Source organism: Oncorhynchus masou, chromosome 1 (genome assembly GCF_036934945.1).
Source record: "Oncorhynchus masou masou isolate Uvic2021 chromosome 1, UVic_Omas_1.1, whole genome shotgun sequence".
NCBI lineage: Eukaryota > Metazoa > Chordata > Actinopteri > Salmoniformes > Salmonidae > Oncorhynchus > Oncorhynchus masou.
Genome location: NC_088212.1, coordinates 19,391,307 through 19,413,050, shown reverse-complemented (window position 1 = coordinate 19,413,050; position 21,744 = coordinate 19,391,307). Strand labels below are relative to the sequence as shown.

The 21,744-nt window shown below is 45.5% G+C and overlaps 1 protein-coding gene across 1 annotated transcript in view; it reads right to left on the bottom strand.

The window, feature by feature from the left end:
• sgsm1a (small G protein signaling modulator 1a) overlaps positions 1-21,744 on the bottom strand; it is an 89,223-nt gene that overhangs the window by 17,920 nt on the left and 49,559 nt on the right. The window contains 14 exon segments of the mRNA XM_064954978.1: positions 20-312; positions 315-631; positions 820-1,051; positions 1,054-1,603; positions 2,087-2,158; positions 2,590-2,781; positions 2,865-2,993; positions 5,779-5,924; positions 6,149-6,213; positions 6,791-6,917; positions 10,581-10,710; positions 11,060-11,223; positions 11,431-11,498; positions 12,075-12,199. Coding sequence (XP_064811050.1) covers positions 20-312; positions 315-631; positions 820-1,051; positions 1,054-1,603; positions 2,087-2,158; positions 2,590-2,781; positions 2,865-2,993; positions 5,779-5,924; positions 6,149-6,213; positions 6,791-6,917; positions 10,581-10,710; positions 11,060-11,223; positions 11,431-11,498; positions 12,075-12,199 — 2,610 coding nt within the window.

The window sequence follows — 21,744 nt, the reverse complement described above, 5'->3', positions numbered from 1 at the left end:
TGAAATGCCAAGTGCCTACAGAGTAAGTTGTTCCGATGGATGGCACTGGAGAGATTTTCAGCTCTCCTCCCACGGTCAGGAAATCAAATTTAGGGAAGAGGCTCTCCATCTCAGGCTCCTCAGACATGATGGACTCTGTGCCCTTAGGGCTGGGCTTGCACTTCTCCTTCTCCTCCAAACGGAGCTCCAGATGGTGAACTGAGCCCTCAGAGAGAGCAGCCCCGACCCCGGAGCTTTCACACAGGCTCTTCCTGTCCCGCAGTAGGGCCATGGATAATTTAGCTGAGGAAATCTCCTCCATCTCAACGGCCAAGGAGACTCGTCTAATTCTGTGGTGGCCAGAGCCTCTTCGAGCCTGGTGGTGCTATCCATTGCTCTTGCCACGCTGGTCTCTGCAACAGGGCTTTTATTCTTCTCTGACTCTGGCAGCTTGGCCTCAGATAGTATGGTCTCCTCCTCCTCTATTTCTCCCACTTCCTCTGATTTTTTTATCTCCTCCACTTTTGCCTCTGCAACCTCTTCTGGTGACACTGTCTTATACACCTTTGTTTCGACTACCTCTTCAGATTTCAAAGTCTGATTGGCTTCTACTCCCTTCTCAGTTTCTGTCTTTTCTACATTTTTGCGTTGGCTTCCTTTACCTCTGTTGTTTCAGCACTCTTTGTTTCTCCAGCCCCTGTGTCTGAAGTTCTTTCATCATCCAGTTCTGATGCTGTGTCTTCCGTTGCTTCTGCAGTCACCGTTGATATCGATGTATTCTCCCCTTTTGGCTCTCTATTGTATGTTTGGGATGTCTTATTCTCTTCTGGATCTACAGACTCTGGTTCTGGTCCTTTGTTCTCCTTTGTTTCTCCTGACTCCTCAGGTTCCAGTGACTGCATCTCCTCTGTATGTACTTGCATTGTTGGCTCTCCATCCAACATTTTCATCACTTCTGCATCAGGCTCTTTAGGCTCCCTTGTTTTGGACTCCACTGTTCCTTTTACAGCATCCACTTCTGCTTTTGGTAACTTGCTGTCTTCCTTTTCAGAGGTCCTTACTTCATCTTCTCATTAGATAGAGTCATGGAAGTCTTCTCTTCTTCTATTTTCAGGCTCTCTGGCTCAGCTGGGTCTGCTGCCTTGTCCTCCGCTGTCTCTGGATTTTCCCCCATTTTTACCTCTGGATCTTCTGTCTTGGTGTCCTCAGTACCTTGGGCCACTTTAGTCACACTCTCTTCCTTCTCTTTTTCCTCCTTATCTGGCCTGTCCTTGGCCTGGAGGTCCTTCTCATCCTGCAGGGCCAGGGGTTGGACATTTGGGTCATCTGCTTCCAACTCTTCCTGATGTACTTTGACTGGGATCTGTTGGGCTGGGGTCAGCTGTGGAGGAGTACTGATGGTGGTTTTGGGGTTGGTGTCAGGCACAGTGCTGTCCTCTGTGCTCAGAGAGTGGTCTGACATGCCCGAGGTGACAGAGAAGTTGCGAGAGGAGGGATGCCCCGAGTCTGGGGAGCTGGCCACGTTGGGCAGGCCTCCTCCATTGGGGATCTTGGGAACCGGCTTGGCCTCCTCACTCTTGGGCTCTGTCTCGATCTGTTCCACTTCCTCCACAGACTCAAACACCTGAAAGAACAAGTCAAAGGGAAGCAGGCTAGTGTAAGGGAAGGGAAGGGAGGATGTGAAGAACTAGCAGGAGAGAGAGCGATATTGGTTCAAAAAAGCTAAAGACTGTAAAAGACTAAGGTAATTCCATAGTTTTGGAACAATAGGAACCGCACAGTTGTAATATGAAATGTGTTTTTGGTATGAATATTACAAAAACTGTCATGGAACTATTTTTAGCTTTTGGAAGTGCTCTTCGATTTTGAACTTGAAGCCAAAATACAACATATTTCCACTAGAATAGTGATTGGTGGACCAAAATAAAGTTGTAAAGTTTGTGTATACAAGTGAGTGTATATTCAGCTCTGTGTGTGTTATTATTATTATTGTTCATCAGTTATAAATAATTAATTACTATTAATTATGTGTAGAGGGGCATATAATTATATATGGAATGCATTTAACATGTTATATATTTAAGAGGATCTCTGTCTATATGGGTACCTGGGTACTGCTGTCAGAGTCACTCTGCAAGCGAGCCAGGCTCTGTCTGTCTGAGCTGCAGCTCTGGGAGGACTGGCATGAGTAGTACCAGAGAACAAGCAGGGGAGAAAACAGGTCAATAAAACCCTGGAACAACATTATCCATACAAAACACTCATGTGGACATGTCATTCTGTAGGCCTGTATGTAATGATATATAACTGTCGTAAAGGCAGTGTATTATTGGTGCTTCAAATGAACATTACACAATATGCTTTGTAGTTTCATATTATTGAGGCGTTGGAGAGCTAACATGTTGGTCTCCCGGGTATCCTGTGTGCCACAAGACTATGTACAGACCCTGTGTTGTTGTTTTTGTCGCACTGATTTGCTTTATCTTGGCCAGGTCGCAGTTGTAAATGAGAAATTGTTCTCAACTGGCCTACCTGGTTAAATAAAGGTTAAATAAAATGTAAAATGTAAAATAAAATGTGTGCACATGGGCAGGCGGGCGTGTGTGTCACCTCATTGCTGACACTGGAGTCAAGGTGCATCATCCTCTGCACAGTGCTTGGATTATCCACACTGGCTGAGATGGACGAGCATTTAGCCAGTGCCGCAGCGTGCTGCTCCTTCTCCCGCTGCCGCACGATGGCCTCGCAGCCCAGCCACTCGCTCATGGTCTGCTCGTAGCACGCCCGCACCTGCTCATCCACCTGCACAGTGTCACAGGGCAAGTGTCAGGGGTCGGAGATCAAGGGGTTTGGTGGTGACCTCCGATGGCAAGGGGGACACCAACCTCTTTCCTGTCATCCTCAGACATGCCAAACTGGTAGTGGCCCAGGAGGAAGGGCCACACCTCCTTACGCAGTGAAGGGTCAACACCACCAAAGTAGACCAGGCGCAACAGCTCCTGCTCCTTATAGGCCTGGAGAGCAGGGAGAGAGAGCAAGGAAGGAGAACAGGGAGAGAGAACATGGAGGGAGAGCAGAGAGGGAGAGTAGGGAAGGAGAACAGGGATGGAGAACAGGGAGGGAGAGTAGGGAAGGAAAACATGGTGGGAGAACAGGGAGGGGGAGTAGGGAGGGAGAACAGGGAGGGAGAACAGGGAATGAGAGGGGAGGAGGTAGGGACAGCAGGGAAGTAGAGCAGGAAGGGAGAGCAGGGAAGGAGAGCCGGGAGGGAGAACAAGGAGGGAGATAACAGAATGAGAGAGGGGAGGGAGAGGCCTCAGTCATTGAGCCACAACACACACAGATATAGAAAGCACTACGTACAGACCCAGTTCAAATACCAGAAGCAGTTGTTTACTTTCAGTTACTAGTTTTGAGCGTTTGATTGAGTCTGGCGTACCAAAGATCTGAACAGTGCACATACGATGTACCCACACATGAATACACTAATGTTACCATAGACACTGGCACATAAAAACATTAACATGAACATATGCCTTGTTAAAAGTTAATTAAGCAAAGAGAAAAAAAGCTCAACTAAGCAAAGAGAAACGACAGTCCATCGTTACTTTAAGACATGAAAGTCAGTCAATGCGGAAAATTTCAAGAACTTTGAAGGTTTCTTCAAGTACAGTCGCAAAAACCATCAAGCGCTATGAAGAAAAATGTCTCTCATGAGGACCGCCACAGGAAAGGAAGATGCAAAGTTACCTCTGCTGCGAGGATAAGTTCATTAGAATTAACTGCAACTCAGCTTGCAGTCCAAATAAATGCTTCAGAGTTCAAGTATCAGACATCTCAACATCAACTGTTCAGAGGAGACCGCATGAAATCAGGCCTTCATGGTCAAAATGCTGCAAAGAAACCACTACTAAAGGACACCAATGAGAAGAGACTTGCTTGGGACAAGAAACACGAGCAATGGACATTAGAAAGGTGGAAATCTGTCCTTTGGTCGGATGAGTCCAAATTAGAGATTTTTGGTTCCAACCGCCATGTCTTTGTGAGACGCAGAGTAGGTGAACAACTTATGTCCGCATGTGTGGTTCCCACCGTGAAGTATGGAGGAGGAGGTGTGATGCTGTGGGGGTGCTTTGCTGGTGACACTGTGACTTATTTAGAATTCAAGGCACACTTAACCAGCATAGCTAACACAGCATTCTGCAGCAATATTTATATATTTATATATCTCATCTGGTTTGCACTATAATTTGTTTTTCAACATACCAATGACCCAAAACACACCTCCAGGCTGTGTAAGGGCTATTTGACCAAGAAGGAGAGTGATGGAGTGCTGCATAAGATGACCTGGCCTCCACAATCACCTGACCTCAACCCAATTCAAATGGTTTGGGATGAGTTGGACCGCAGAGTGAAGGAAAAGCAGCCAACAAGTGCACAGCATATGTGGGAACTCCTTCAAGACCGTGGAAAAGCATTCCTCATGAAGCTGGTTGAGAGAATGCCAAGAGTGTGCAAAGCTGTCATCAAGGCAAGGGGTGGATACTCTGAAGAATCTAAAATGTAAAATATATTTTGATTTGTTTAACACTTTATCGGTTACTACATGATTCCATATGTGTTATTTCAAAGTTTTGATGTCTTCACTATTATTCTACAATGTAGAAAATAGCAAAAATAAAGAAAAACCCTTGAATGAGTAGGTGTGTCCAAACTGTTGACTGGTACTGTACGTGTATAAAAAACAAAAGAGGAAGCCAGTGGCTTATTAAATTCTTCACCAGTATCCCCTCAGTAGCCCTAAAAATTGCCAAAGACTCCAGCCACCATTCTCTGTGCTAACGCACGTCTAGCGGTACCGGAGCGCCAAGTCTAGGTCCCAAAGGCTTCTTAACAGCTTCTGCCCCCAAGCCATAAGACTGCTGAACAGCTAATCAAATTGCTTCCTGGTCTATCTGCATGAACCCCCCCCCCCCCTTTTATGCTGCTGCTACTCGCTGTTTATTATCTATGCATAGTCACTTTACCCCCTACCTACATGTACATATTACCTCGACTAACCTGTAGCCAGCGCATTGACTCGGTACCGGTACCCCTGTATATAGACTCATTATTGTTATTGTTATTTTATTATTGTTGCTCTTTTATTTTTTTACTTTTGTTTATTTAATACATTTTTGCTTAACTTTTATTTTTCTTAAAACTGCATTGTTGGTGAAGGGCTTGTAACCTGTTGTATTCGGCACACCTGTTGTATACTATTTTATTTTATTTGATCAATCAAAGTGCAGAATGGTTGTGTACCACTGGATGCCAGTGGGGGCCCTAATCCCCTCTTTAATAATTAATAATACTGAACTACAATTGTGAGAAAAATGTTAAGATTGACCTACAGCTAGTAGAACTCTACAAACACAGATTGGACACACATGAATGAACTTGAGACATAAGTCAACTGAATTCCTCCCATCGGTTGATTATTCAACAAAATCCCTCCAATGAAAATGTATGCTGTTGATACGCTGACAGGCAGGGCATTAGTCAAGCTTGCATACGGCTGGTTGTGTGACTAAGAATGTGTGAGCAATGTGATGACTAACGGATGAATACAGATGAGTGTGTGTGTGTGTGTGTGTGCATGTGTACGTGCGTGCGTATGTGTGTGTGTGCATCTCGTCGCCAAGGGGTTTGGGCTGTCTGGTACTGTACAGTGTGTGTGTGTGTGTGTGTGTGTGTGTGTGATGACTAAAGTGTCAACCTTAGCGACACTGCTAATGATGTGACGGTGATGCTGCTTACGGTGCAGTCCTGAAGGAACCTCTGCCACACCTCGGCAGTGAGGCCCCCTAAGGCATCGCCGGGCGCGTCGGGCGCCACAATAGTGTGGTTGACCAGGGCCGAGAGGTGTGTACGTACGGTAGACAGGTGACGACAATAAGCCAGCCCTGGAATACAAAAACACAACCGCTATCAAATGAGCCTCCTTCTGACATTCCAAGATTTTATGTGATACAGTATCTAAATAAGGCGATCTGACATTTCTGACATTTAATTAATAGTTGGATGCTAGACTAATTGATGAGCTGCTTTAAATTAAAATCTGTTGCAAAACATTGCAAATCATCTAGGGGTAAAAGAAGATACAAGATTTGTGTTCACAATCACATACAGCCATAGAAAGCCCGGGAGATGATCTGATACTTCATTTGGTCACACAGCAGCTTCAAAGGGGCTCTGCAGAGGGAAACAGCACACAAGTCAAAGTGTTCTCCATACGGGCTCCACATCGTCTTAAACATGTCCAAGACTTTCATTTTGATCCCAAACATTCTCTATTCTCCATTCACAAGAACATCTTACATTAACTGCCAATTATTTAGGAAATATTCCCTCAAATGAATTACAATATGAATGAAATAGATGTCCTTCTCCATTCACTGTTCATAAGGACATCAAAACCGCAATTGGGTAATAAAACAGTACATTTCAAACAATGAGATAAATGCATGCACTATAGTATCAACATGTAATAAACCTGGGTTCAAATATTATTTGAAATCATATAAAATACTGTATATGTGCTTGATTAAGGGTGCCTAGTGCAATGGAACCAATAGAAAAGTCCAAAAAGTGCATACCCCGCCCACCTGGCACTCCAGGCAGGTTAAAGAAAAATACCAAAGTATTTGAAAGATTTCAAGCAGTATTTGAACCGGGGTCAGGGGATCTTGTATCCTTCTCAGGCCAGTGAGATCTGTAAAGTCCAGGGATGAAATCTGGGTAACCAGCAGTGTGTGTCTCCGTCTCTGACCTTTCATGGTTGCACCCATTGGGAGGCCCTCCGTCTGAGAAGCTGCACTGGGTACAGGACGAGCAGGAGGATTTTCTGGTTGTGGCCTGCCAGATGTTGGCCTCCTGGTCCATCAGCTCTGGGGCCACTGCTCCACAGAACACACACACACACACACCAGTCAAAAGTTTGGACACACCTACTCATTCATGGGTTTTTCTTTATTTTTACCATTTTCTACATTGTAGAATAATTGTGAAGACAACACAACTATTAAATAACACATATGGAATCATGTAGTAACCAAAAAAAGTGTTAAACAAATCAAATATATTTTATATTTGATATTCTTCAAAGTAGCCACCCTTTGCCTTGATGACAGCTTTGCACACACTTGGCATTCTCTCAGCCAGCTTCATGAGGTAGTCACCTGGAATGCATTTCAAATAACAGGCGTGCCTTGTTAAAAGTTAATTTGTGGAATTTCTTTCCATCTCAAGCTCTATGATGAAACTGGCTCTCATGAGGATCGCCACAGGAAAGGAAGACCCAGAGTTACCTCTGCTACAGAGGATAAGTTCATTAGAGTTAACTGCACCTCAGCTTCCAGCCCAAATAAATGCTTCACAGAGTTTAAGTAACAGACACATCTCAACATCAACTGTTCAGAGGAGACTGCATGAATCAGGCCTTCATGATCCAATTGCTGCAAAGAAACCACTACTAAAGGACACCAACGAGTCCAAATGAGAGATTTTTGGTTCCAACTGCCGTGTCTTTGTCAGACGCAGACTAGGTGAACGGATGATCTCCACCTGTGGTCCCCGCTGTGAAGCATGGAGGAGGAGGTGTGAGGGTGTAGGGGTGCTTTTCTGGTGACAATGTCAGTGATTAATTTACAATTAAAGGCATACATTTGTTTTTCAACAGGACAATGGCCCAACACACCTCTAGGCTGTTGGAAATGCATTCCAGGTGAAGCTGGTTGAGAAAATGCCAAGAGTATGCAAATCTGTCATCAAGAAAAAGGGTGGTTACTTCTAAGAATCTCAAATATGAAATATATTTCGATTTGTTTCAAACTACAGAGACCCTGGTTGGAATCCAGGCTGTATCACAACCGGCCGTGATTGGGAGTCCCACAGGGCGGTGCACAATTGTCTCAGTGTCTTCAGTCTTTGGCCGGTGTAGGCCGTCATTGTAAATATTAATTTGTCTTCACTGACTTGCCTGGTTAAATAAAGGTTACATTTTTTATTTTTTTATTTTTATCAAATAAAGATCATTGCTATTCTAACTTCCACGACGCATATGAGGCCCTCCCCCGCCCTTCTTTCGGAAAAGTTGACCACGACTCCATTTTGTTGCTTCCAGCCTACAGACAGAAAATAAAACAGGAAGCTCCCGCGCTCAGGTCTGTTCAAAGCTGGTCCGACCAATCTGATTCCACGCTTCAACAACAACATGGACAAATACGCTGATTCGGTGAGCGAGTTCATTAGAAAGTGCATTGGCGATGTCGTATCCACAGCCCCGTCGCGGGCCAGGATGTCTTGCTCCCAGACAGACTAAATAACTTCTTTGCTCACTTTGAGGACAATACAGTGCCACTGACACGGCCCGCTACCAAAACCTGCGGACTCTCCTTCACTGCAGCCGACATGAGTAAAACATTTAAATGGGTTAACCCTCGCAAGGCTGGAGGCCCAGACGGCATCCCCAGCCGCGTCCTCAGAGCATGCGCAGACCAGCTGGCTGGTGTGTTTACAGACATATTCAATCAATCCTTATCCCAGCCTGCTGTCCCCACATGCTTCAAGAGGGCCACCATTGTTCCTGTTCCCAAGAAAGCGTGGACTTCAGGAAACAGAAGAGGGAGCACCCCCCTATCCACATCGACGGGACAGTAGTGGAGAGGGTAGTAAGTTTTAAGTTCCTCTGCGTACACATCACGGACAAACTGAATTGGTGCACCCACACAGACAGCATTGTGAAGAAGGTGCAGCAGTGCCTCTTCAACCTCAGGAGGCTGACGAAATCCGGCTTGTAACCAAACGCACTCACAAACTTTTACAGATGCACAATCGAGAGCATCCTGTCGGGCTGTATTACCGCCTGGTATGGCAACTGCTCCGCCCACAACCATAAGGGTCTCCAGAGGGTAGTGAGGTCTGCACAACACATTACCGGGGGCAAACTACCTGCCCTCCAGGACACCTACACCACCCGATGTCACAGGAAGGCCATAAAGATCATCAAGGACAACAACCACCCGAGCCACTGCCTGTTCACCCCACTATCATCCAGAAGGCGAGGTCAGTACAGGTGCATCAAAGCAGGGACCGAGAGACTGAAAAACAGCTTCTATCTCATGGCCATCAGACTGTTAAACAGCCACCACTAACATTGAGTGGCTGCTGTCAACATACTCACTCAACTTCAGCCACTTTAATAATGGAAATTGATGTAACATTTTTTTTAGCACTAGCCACTTTTAAACAATGCCACTTAATATAATGTTCACATACCCTACATTACTCATCTCATATGTATATACTGTACTCGATGCCATCTACTGCATCTTGCCTATGCCGTTCTGTACCATCACTCATTCATATATCTTTATGTACATATTCTTTATCCCTTTACACTTGTGTGTATAAGGTAGTAGTTGTGGAATTGTTAGGTTAGATTACTCGTTGGTTACTACTGCATTGTCGGAACTAGAAGCACAAGCATTTCGCTACACTCACATTAACATCTACTAACCATGTGTATGTGACAATTTTTTTAAATTTGATTTGATTTACATCGGTATATGTATTTGACCCTGGTCTGAAACTCTGTGCTATACTGTAACTGCACAGGTTCAAACTCCCAGCCAGAATCACATTGTCCTGTCACGATTTGGACACCTCTGAAGATGATTCTCAAGACACGATCACAGCTGAATTAGACAAATTGGGCAAGATCTGTCACTTGATTTGAGGAAGTGTTAATAGCTGCCATAGAGGTGGCGTTAGAGAGCAAATCAAGCACATCAACAATGACATTTGGGGAATCAAGGCATTTCAATCTGCAGAGGGTGAACAACAGTCTTTTGTCATGGTAATGATGACACATTCTTATTGGTCTTTATGTTTCTATATTCTCTTTATGGGCACATACTAACTCAAGTTCTCAGGCATATCTTCCATTGACGTCAAGGCATGATTAATACAAAATGTGTGTGCAGCTGAAGTTAGAATTCGTCCCTAAGCATGACAATTTGCTTGCTCAACATTTGCTTTTTCTACTACTGTAAACCACTGTGTACCTCGACATAACGCTGTGTTTTTTCTATTGGAAGGCCCGTGGCCAGTCAATTCGTCTACCTATTGTCCAAGAGGGACTGAGGTTAAGGGAAGAGGACAGAGAGTGCTTGATTAGGGTACTCATTTGTAAGATTTGCAGGAAGGAGACAGAGGGCGAGGCAGTGATTGAAGCAAAGCAAGTGGACGGACAGACTGAAGGAGGAGCTGAGGTGTGGTAACGTTACAGCTGTTCCCTGTGGTGGGCGATGGGGGGTCTCCGGGACAACTGAAGGAGCGCTCAGGGACCACCAGGTTCCCTTTGGTTGGGGGCTGTCCTCTCAGGTGGAGGGAGAAGGAGCGGGACAGGAGAGGAACCCCCGGGGGAAGACGGGGAGGGTGGGTTATAATCACTGGAATGGACAATGAGGACAGTTGGATTTTAAAAAATTAAAAAAACATCACCTGAAGTGACCACCTGAAGTGATCACACGAATGGAGGAGGGGTTGAGGTCACTTACCAAACTCTGATTGGCTGTTGGGGAACAGGATGCGGAAAACATAGTCCGTGGCCTCGTCCTCCTCCTTATCAGACACGGAGTCCGAGGATCCCTGTGAACACCTGTTTCTCAGTTTAGGGAACACTTTCCCCTGTAGTCAGAAATTAGGGGAATGTTAGATACAGTTAAATCTAAAATTATTAACAGCATTCTTTAAGACATTTTTTTAAATTAAGATTTTGATAGCACAGTGTCTTTAAATAGTCTAGATTTGTAAAACATACACACTTTCACCAAACAGAAGGACTGCCTATATAAGCAATACTTAATAAGGTCTGGCTTAAAGCAGCCTTGTGTGGGAGGGTTTCATTATTTATTCTGCCCAGTAGACATAATATAGGCTTTAAGCAGTCTAACACATATACTCACACATATACATTACCTTGGCTAAAATAACTCAAGATCTGTCTTTTTTAATAATCAAATTAAATAGGGATGACCTTTCCCCTCTGGGACCAGAGCGGAGGATCAAGCTGGCCGTGGGGCAGGAGGCCGTTCTCCAGGCAGGAGAGGAACTGGAGCAAGTGCCCCCCTCTGGGGAAGCGCAGCGGGGGTCTCTGGATGCCGTCCTGGCTCACCAGCACCACCGTGCCCCCGGTGTCCACTGCAGAGAATAATTTATACCTTTTATGGACCTTTTAAATATAAAAAAATGATATGAACAACTCCGTAAATGAACCAGAACTAGCTGTCGTTGATAGCAGTAGCAAGTAGTTGAGCTCCATACAAGATGTGCCGATTACAATCCAGACATTAAAATAAGCTTGTCCTCCCAATGTCTCTCTCCACTAGCCTCCATTGATGGACCTACCCTGCTGATGACAGTGCAAATAAACAATCTCCTCCAGACGTATGGTCATAGCGTAGTCCCAGTACACACTGAAAGAGATGAAATCAAAGCCGGAGTTATTGAGACATCACTCACCTTGTCACACTGAGTTGAACAACAAAGATCGCCATGGGATATGTGTGTTGTGTGTCTCTCTTGGTGTGTGCAGAACTCTGAATACGGTCTGTGTTACTGAATGTAGAAATTATTAAAGTTGGGGTTCAGTATTTTGCATAAGTAAGAGTGTTTGCTGCTCCCAAAAGTGCTCTTTAATAAAAGTTTAAGTGATACACAGCAAACAATACCACGGGCTAAGTACCAAAGTCACTAAAATGATATGACTAGTTACTTTGAAGTATGCTTGAACATGTCCCCCTGCTGCCCCTACAAACAACCCTTGTCATATTCCCCTCTCCAGAGTTGACCTCAAGACACAAAGCCCTCCTGAGTAACACTCAGACAGACACGCTACATGATTTAGTCACACTGAACCGCTGCACCAACTGTAGACATCAACTTAAACACACAGGTGGTGTATGGTGTTCCTACAAACAGTCATCACCTTGCTGTGCCATCTTGATGTACATAAGTGAGAGAAATGATCATTAGTGAATTGCTCTCCCCACCTGTGCTCATAGTCCAGGTCTCCCACAGAGCCGTTCATCAGCTGATTGGGCGTCCACTTCAGCGTCATGATGTGAGCGGTCTGGTGGAGAGAAAGGTATCCTGGAATAGCCTCCATGTCATCCCTCTGTAATGCCAAGAAGGATAACAGTTTGAGGATCTGTTTTCTAAAGTGAACTATGAAGAAATAATACACCAATTACCCCACCGAAGACATTATTTAAAAAAGTATACTCATCATAACAGACTTTATATGGGGTAATAAAACCCATAGACTAAAAAGGAGAGTTTTACATCTTCCTAAGTAAGGGGGGGGGGGTTAACCTTCCAGACTTGGAATTGTATCAACTTGCCACTTGCGACATATACAGTGCCTTGCAAAAGTATTCGGCCCCCTCGAACTTTGCCACCTTTTGCCACCTTTCAGGCTTCAAACATAAAGATATAAAACTGTATTTTTTTGTGAAGAATCAACAACAAGTGGGACACAATCATGAAGTGGAATGACATTTATTGGATATTTCAAACTTTTTTAACAAATCAAAAACTGAACAATTGGGCGTGCAAATTTATTCAGCCCCTTTACTTTCAGTGCAGCAAACTCTCCAGAAGTTCAGTGAGGATCTCTGAATGATCCAATGTTGACCTAAATGACTAATGATGATAAATACAATCCACCTGTGTGTAATCAAGTCTCCGTATAAATGCACCTGCACTGTGATAGTCTCAGAGGTCCGTTAAAAGCGCAGAGAGCATCATGAAGAACAAGGAACACACCAGGCAGGTCCGAGATACTGTTGTGAAGAAGTTTAAAGCCGGATTTGGATACAAAAAGATTTCCCAAGCTTTAAACATCCCAATGAGCACTATGCAAGCGATAATATTGAAATGGAAGGAGTATCAGACCACTGCAAATCTACCAAGACCTGGCCGTCCCTCTAAACTTTCAGCTCATACAAGGAGAAGACTGATCAGAGATGCAGCCAAGAGGCACATGATCACTCTGGATGAACTGCAGAGATCTACAGCTGAGGTGGGAGACTCTGTCCATAGGACAACAATCAGTCGTATATTGCACAAATCTGGCCTTTATGGAAGAGTGGCAAGAAGAAAGCCATTTCTTAAAGATATCCATAAAAAGTGTTGTTTAAAGTTTGCCACAAGCCACCTGGGAGACACACCAAACATGTGGAAGAAGGTGCTCTGGTCAGATGAAACCAAAATTGAACTTTTTGGCAACAATGCAAAACGTTATGTTTGGCGTAAAAGCAACACAGCTCATCACCCTGAACACACCATCTCCACTGTCAAACATGGTGGTGGCAGCATCATGGTTTGGGCCTGCTTTTCTTCAGCAGGGACAGGGAAGATGGTTAAAATTGATGGGAAGATGGATGGAGCCAAATACAGGACCATTCTGGAAGAAAACCTGATGGAGTCTGCAAAAGACCTGAGACTGGGACGGAGATTTGTCTTCCAACAAGACAATGATCCAAAACATAAAGCAAAATCTACAATGGAATGGTTCAAAAATAAACATATCCAGGTGTTAGAATGGCCAAGTCAAAGTCCTGACCTGAATCCAATTGAGAATCTGTGGAAAGAACTGAAAACTGCTGTTCACAAATGCTCTCCATCCAACCTCATTGAGCTCGAGCTGTTTTGCAAGGAGGAATGGGAAAAAATGTCAGTCTCTCGATGTGCAAAACTGATAGAGACATACCCCAAGCGACTTACAGCTGTAATCGCAGCAAAATGTGGCACTACAAAGTATTAACTTAAGGGGGCTGAATAATTTTGCACGCCCAATTTTTCAGTTTTTGATTTGTTAAAAAAGTTTGAAATATCCAATAAATGTCGTTCCACTTCATGATTGGGTCCCACTTGTTGTTGATTCTTCACAAAAAATACAGTTTTATATCTTTATGTTTGAAGCCTGAAATGTGGCAAAAGGTCGCAAAGTTCAAGGGGGCTGAATACTTTCACAAGGCACTGTAGTTAAATGCACTAAAGTAGAACATTGGGTACATATTTAAGATGTGCATGCTAATCCCCAGGATCTTTTTACATGTATATTTTCTAAGGATAAAGCTAAGAACGTCATAGTTAAGAACACTATAACAATATGGAAGCGCATTAAATATATTCTACATAGTTAAGAACACTATAACAATATGGAAGCACATGAAATATATTCTACATAGTTAAGTACATTCTATCACCAATATCACTCCCTAAAAACACAACCTTATGGAACAATCCTTGGATAGCTTTTCAGAAATCTCTGATAAATTGGTCTACATGGAACACTAAAAGCATAGAAACCATAAATGACTTGGCAATAGGAAATACATTTATTTCCATGACAGAAATAAAAATACATTTTGGACTGACCAATGTAGATATCTTAAAATACATGCAACTTAATAGTTTCATATCAATACATTTCTAATTTAAATGTTTTGGACATCAGAGCAATCTGAGGGAATCCAATTTGAGTCAGAAAAGGATATTCATATGATAGGTTAGATATACAAAACCTTGCAGAGATCATATCCAACTGACAGTCTCTAAGGAAAAAATATAAACTACTGTAACCAAGACTTAAAAAGAACTGATATTGGCACGAGATTTAAAAAATAAGAAGATTATAGACACACTATTCATTAATAACTAATAACTGTTAATAAGAATATACACAGAGGCAATATTGAAAGGAATTTTTCACTCTTATTTTTTTATATTTTTTTTACAGTTTCACCAACTCAGTGGCCTTGTAGTTAGAATGTCTGCCCTGAGATTGGAAGGTTGGGATTTTGATCCCCGGCCCAATACCAAAGACTATAAAAAATGGGACGTGATGTGTCTCTACTTGGGGTTAGGCCCTGCGATTGACTAGCTTCCTGTCCAGGTGGTGTACCTGTATGGTGTCAAATCCGATTCAAAAGTCGAACACGCATGAGCAAGAAGAAACATTATTGCGCGAGCAAACACAGAGAGAAGAATTGTTGTCGACAGACCAGAGGACGGGTCCCTCGAGTGCGTTCCTTGGGGAGGCTTAAAGGCGAGTCTAAAACCTTAGATTTGTCACTTTTACTGGAGTGATGGACGAACAAACAAATCCCTGCCATTGGCCAGTCCAGTGTTATGATTGGCTATTTTGAGCCTTCTGTTTGTGATGCACTATAGGGCAGTCTGCTTAGCTAGCTAACCGGTTTGAGCAATAAGCGCCAAATGAGAAGCCCAGCAGCTTGATAACCAAATTAACTGGGAAATACATTATCATAGGCATGCTATACCTTGAGTTGAGTGGAATCTACGTACTAAAGTTAGCTAGCTAATTACTTGTTAGTCAGCATCGTTCGTCTGTAAAATGAAAAGTAGACAGTCAGCTCTAGCAAACACCACAAAACGAGTCCACTAATTGCAGGCAGGAGCCAATATTTAGGGTATTAAGATGAAGGATACACACAGTGTATTTTGAATTATATGAAGACACAAAGGGGAGAATCTGCCACAGTTCATCCAGTACATAACCAGTCCCAAATAATAGAACGTAAACTCGCATGATGAACCAGCTAAACTCAGGTTAACATGTCCGAATCAGCTTTAAATGACAAATACATTTGCATGTATAGGAATCTGACTCTGAAACATACAGTATGTACACTATGAACGCTAAATAATCGACGTTCTAAATAATCAACGTTCTAAATTCTGCATGTAAGAGATGTGCAAAGAGCAATGTCAGTTCTGGGATGATAGTGCAAGGTGCATAGTCGTGAATGAATAATGCAGAGTGTGAGGTCCATGGATGAGAGGATCATCATGGACCTGGTGGACGGTTGGTGAGGGCCACGGCACGGGGAAGAAACTGTTCAGGTGGTGGGAGGTTTTGTTTGTGAATGACCTGAACCGTTTGCCAGAGGGGAGTCTTTGGAAGATGGGGTGGAAGGGGTCGGCGATGATCTTTCCTGCACGCTTCCTTGCCCTGGAGTCATGAAAGACCTTGATGGAACGCAGGTTGCAACCAATGACCCTCTCAGCAGACCGGACAATCCGTTGCAGTGATGGAGGTGGTGAGGATGGACTCGATGATGGTCGTTTAGAACTGAATCAGTACACACAGCATTCAAAGGAGGACTGAGAACAAAACAACACCATGCAGTCACCAAACAGTGAACTGAGGAAAACATTTGTTTTATAGTCATTATATGTGATTGGGAACTACTATTGTCTATCAATTACAGAATCTCAAATTATTTCAATTTGGCATTGGAAGCTTTATTGAATAAAATCAGTCAAACTGCATAAAGACTCATCAGATCAGATGTTATCAGCAAGCCAGAGCCACCTGTGGAAAAAGCACAAGTAGAACAAAGATATACGCGCAAACAGAATAAATGTATCATTCAACATCAGATTCCACCTAAAACAATGACATGAGCTCTGTCGCCATTAATCTTTGCTCAACTCCTGACTTCCTCTCTACTCGCATCCTTCTCAAAACCCGTTGGAGGATTTCTGAGGCGACAAACCTTGGGTCGTTCTTCCAATAGGGTATTAGGAGGCACGATGGTCAGTCCTATGCACCCATAGCTCTGTCTATGAATTTGAGTGGTTACATTTCTCCAGCCCCATCACTCAGCTTTTTACCAAAACGGGCTGGGTGGACGCTTTGTTATTGTTTCAACTGCTAATTGCCACTTTAAGAAACACATCAATGAGTATACAAATATGTTTAAGCATACAGGACTGTTGGGAGTGTGGTGCCATACCTTTAGCGCTCAGGTGCAGCAGACCTGACACAATTAAGATGAAGTAGCAGTAGATATCTTGACCACCCTCTGGCTGTTCTCCAGTCAGATGTCTTGACCACCCTCTGGCTGTTCTCCAGTCAGATGTCTTGACCACCCTCTGGTTGTTCTCCAGTCCGATGTCTTGACCACCCTCTGGCTGTTCTCCAGTCAGATGTCTTGACCACCCTCTGGCTGTTCTCCAGTTAGATGTCTTGATCACCCTCTGTCAGGATTTGGCCAGGGTTGTTCCGGGTTTTGGTCACTAGATGCCCCCATTGTGCTTTTTGACCTTATGTTTTTTCCCTTGTTCCCCATTATTATTTGCACATGTGCCTCGTTTTTCCCTGATTGTATTTAAACCCTTAGTTTCCCTCAGTTCTGTGCTCTGTGTTTGTATGTTAGCACCCAGCCCTAGTGTTCTGTGTTTTCTTGTCGATTCCGGTGGATGCTCTTGTGGAATTCTGTTTTTGTTTTTGAGTATCTCTTGAGGCTTTTTTGTGCTATTCCTACCACCTTTTGGATTTGCCATTTTTGTATTGAAGGACTTCTCCTTTTTACTTTATTAAATACACCGTCTTAAGTACTGCTGTGTCTGCCTCATCTTCTGGGTTCTGCTGACTATTCGTGGCTCAGTTGGTTAAGTGACTGTTTCTCACTCCGGAGACCCAGGTTCGTAACCGGGTCCTGACAGAAACACAGAGCCAAAAATGAACCCAGAGGCAGCCAGTTCCCAGGACCTTTTTGCCATGCTGTCCCACCACCAGGAGACTGTCCAACGCCACGAAGCCGCCCTGGTTCAGCAAGAGGCCTTAATGGCTAGACATTCTCATCTTCTGTCGGAGATGCTGACTTCCATTAAGCAAATATCTGATCGTCTTACCCCGGCAACAGTTCCCGTCCCAGTACCTCAGATTCACGTACCCATGGCAGTTAACCCCCTGGCTGAACCTCGTCTTCCAACGGTTCTCAGGTGATCCAAGTGCTTGTAAAGGGTTTCTCACCCAATGTTCTCTCTCCTTTGAGCTACAACCCTCGTCGTTTCCCACCGACCGGTCTAAGATCGCTTATATCATCACCCTGCTGTCGGAAAAAGCCCTGGCCTGGGCTACTGCTGTGTGGGATGCCCATAGTTCCTGCTGTGCCAGCTACTCTGCCTTTGCTGAGGAATTCAAACGAGTGTTTCAAGGCCCAAGCAGTGGTTCTGACTCAGCCAAACAGCTCCTGACTCTCCACCAAGGTTGGTGCAGCGTGACGGACTATGCCATCCAGTTCCGCACGGTGGCAGCAGCAAGTGGCTGGAACAACGAGGCGCTCACGGTGTGCTTTCTGAAAGGCCTTTCCGACACTATCCAAGATGAACTGGCCACTCGGGAACCACCGGACAATCTCGAGTCCCTGATCAAGTTGGCCTCACGCATTGACCAGCGTCTGAGAGAGAGAGAACTCAACCGTAGACCTCTAGCCCCTATCAGTCCCAGCTCCGAGTCCCCACCTTTATCCTCGCTGGCTCCATCGGAACCCATGCAGATTGGACGCATCTCCCAGGCTGAGAGAGACCGCCGGATGAGGGAGCGACGCTGTCTATATTGCGGCAAACCGGGCCATTTCCGTTCCACGTGTCCCGGGCTCCAGGGAAACGCTCTGTCCCGTACAGACCGGGGGGAACTGTAACGGGAAACATAACCTCCTCCCATCCGTCCAACTCCCGTCTGCTCATTCCAGTCACCCTCTCCTGGGACAACCACAAGCTTCACCTTCAAGCCTTGGTAGACTCTGAAGCCGCAGGTAACTTCATGGATGGTGTCTGGGCGAAGGAGAATGGCGTTCCCTCTGAACCTCTAAGTGAACCCATGAGGGTCACTACATTGGATGGAAGCCCTTTGGGATCTGGACTTGTCACTCATGTCACTACCTCCTTGCGACTTTCAGTTTCACAACACCAGGAATTGATGAACTTTCATTTGATCTCCTGTTCCGAGTTCCCTCTCGTCCTTGGATACCCCTGGCTTCACAGCCATAACCCTCACATCGACTGGTCTGTGGGCACTATCAAGCAGTGGGGTCCTACGTGCCAAGCTACTTGTATTTTCCAGAATTCCCCGAGTTCTACTCCCGAGTCTTTAGAATCCATCGACCTGACCCGAGTTCCCGAGTGTTACCATGACCTCAAACTGGTGTTTAGCAAACAGAGGGCCACCATGCTACCACCCCATAGACCTTACGATTGCCCCATCGACCTGTTTCCGGGCACTTGCCCCCCCAGGGGTCGGATCTTTTCCCTATCTCCACCCGAACGAGCTGCTATGGATACCTACATCAAGGACGCTCTGGAAGCAGGCCTCATGCGTCCATCCACCTCCCCGGCGGGAGCAGGGTATTTCTTTGTGGCCAAGAAAGACGGTGGATTACGTCCTTGCATCGACTACCGGGGACTCAATGCCATAACCGTCCGTAACCGTTACCCGCTACCCCTTATGGCCACAGCCTTCGAGCTGCTCCAGGAAGCAGTTGTTTTCACTAAGCTTGACCTGCGGAACGCATACCATCTTGTGCGGATCAGACCTGGTGACGAGTGGAAGACCGCTTTCAACACGCCTACTGGTCACTATGAATACTTGGTGATGCCCTTCGGCCTGACCAACGCCCCAGCGGTGTTCCAAGCGCTCATAAACGATGTGCTTAGGGATATGCTTAACATATTTGTGTTCGTTTACTTGGATGACATCCTCATCTTTTCGAGCTCCCTTCAAGAACACACTAAGCATGTCAGACAAGTACTCAAACACCTCCTGGACAGCCATCTGTACTTTAAGCCGGAAAAATGTGAATTCCATTCATCCCGAGTACAATTCCTGGGATTTGTAGTGGAACCCGGTCGAGTCCAAATGGACCCCAGGAAGGTAGGGGCGGTAGCGGATTGGCCCAACCCCAAATCCGTTAAGGAAGTTCAGCGTTTCCTGGGCTTCACAAACTTTTACCGCAAGTTCATCAAGAACTTCAGCTTGGTGGCAGCCCCTCTCTCAGCTTTAACCAAGGGTGGCAATGCAAGGTTTTTGTGGGGAAGAGAAGCTGAGACGGCCTTCCAAGGACTCAAGCAGCGCGTTCTCTCTGCTCCCATCCTGATACTACCGACTACGGATGAACCATTTGTGGTGGAGGTAGACGCATCAGAGGTTGGTGTTGGAGCTGTCCTGTCTCAGAGGGGTGAAGACAAGAAGCTTCATCCGTGCACTTTCTTCTCACACCGGCTTACCCCGACTGAGAGGAACTACGATGTGGGGGATCGTGAACTCCTAGCGGTTAAGATGGCATTGAAGGAATGGAGACACTGGCTCGAGGGGGCTTCTCACCCGTTTCAAGTGCTTACGGACCACAAAAATCTGGAGTATATCCAGCAGGCGAAGCGGTTGAACTCTAGACAAGCTAGATGGTCTCTTTTCTTCAATCGATTCCAGTTTATCCTCACCTATCGGCCCGGGTCGAAGAATCTCAAACCGGATGCCCTGTCCCGAGTCTACGCTCCTGCCATTCGAGATGACACGGACATGCCTGTCCTTCCTGCTGCTAAGATTGTGGCTCCGATCTCGTGGCAAGTTGAGGATACCGTGAGACGTGCTCAAGCTAGCGAACCGGACCCGAAAGGAGGTCCTGCCAATCGGTTGTTTGTCCCCAAGGCAGTGAGGACTCAGGTCCTTCTGTGGGGGCACTCCTCTCGCCTCACCTGTCATCCGGGCGTAGGTCGCACCTTGGAGTTCATCCAGCGTAAGTTCTGGTGGCCTACCATAAGAGAAGACGTTGCCACTTTCGTCAATGCCTGTCCCGTGTGCTGCCAGGGCAAATCTTCTCACCTCCGCCCTCAAGGACTCCTTCACCCTTTACCTGTTCCCCACCCCTGGTCCCATATATCATTTACCTGTTCCCATGGCAGACCCTGGTCCCATATATCATTGGACAAAAGCGTTTATTACTGGACTTCCTCCATCCCATGGCAATACTACTATCCTAGTCATAATCGACAGGTTTTCAAAGGCGGCCAGGTTCGTCCCTCTGACTAAGTTACCTTCTGCCAAGGAAACGGCTGAGTTGGTAATTAATCATGTGTTCCGAGTCTTCGGCATTCCTCAAGATATGGTTTCTGACAGAGGTCCCCAGTTCGCCTCAAGGTTTTGGAAGGCCTTCTGCCAACTCATGGGGGCTTCTGCCAGTCTATCTTCAGGGTACCATCCGGAGTCCAACGGCCAAACAGAGAGGATGAATCAAGAGCTGGAAACCACCCTCCGATGTATGACTCGTGACAACCCGTCCACATGGTCATCCTTTATTGTTTGGGCCGAATACGCGCACAACACCTTGCGCTCCTCCTCCACTGGTATGTCCCCGCACGAGTGTCAGTTTGGCTATGCTCCTCCATTGTTCCCGGACCAGGAGGCAGAAGTCAGAGTGCCTTCAGCCTTGAAGTTCGTCAGACGCTGTCGGCTTATGTGGAGGAAGACCCGTCTTAATCTTATGCTTTCCTCACAGAGGTACCAACAACAAGCCAACAGACGTCGCCGTCCCGGGCCTACCCTGCGCCCCGGCCAGAGAGTCTGGCTCTCCACAAGAGACTTACCTCTACGGGTGGAGTCTCGCAAGCTGTCCCAAAAATACATCGGCCCCTTCAAGGTTGCCAGGAGAGTTAACCCAGTTTCTTATCGCCTACACTTACCCAGATCCCTTAAGATTAATCCCACATTTCACATTTCATTGTTAAAACCTGTTGTTTTTTCTCCCCTTGTCCCGGCAGACAGACCTCCCCCTCCGCCTCGTGTCATTGGAGGCCAGCCGGCTTATACCGTCCATCGGATACTGGATTCCCGCCGGGTGCAGCGGTCCT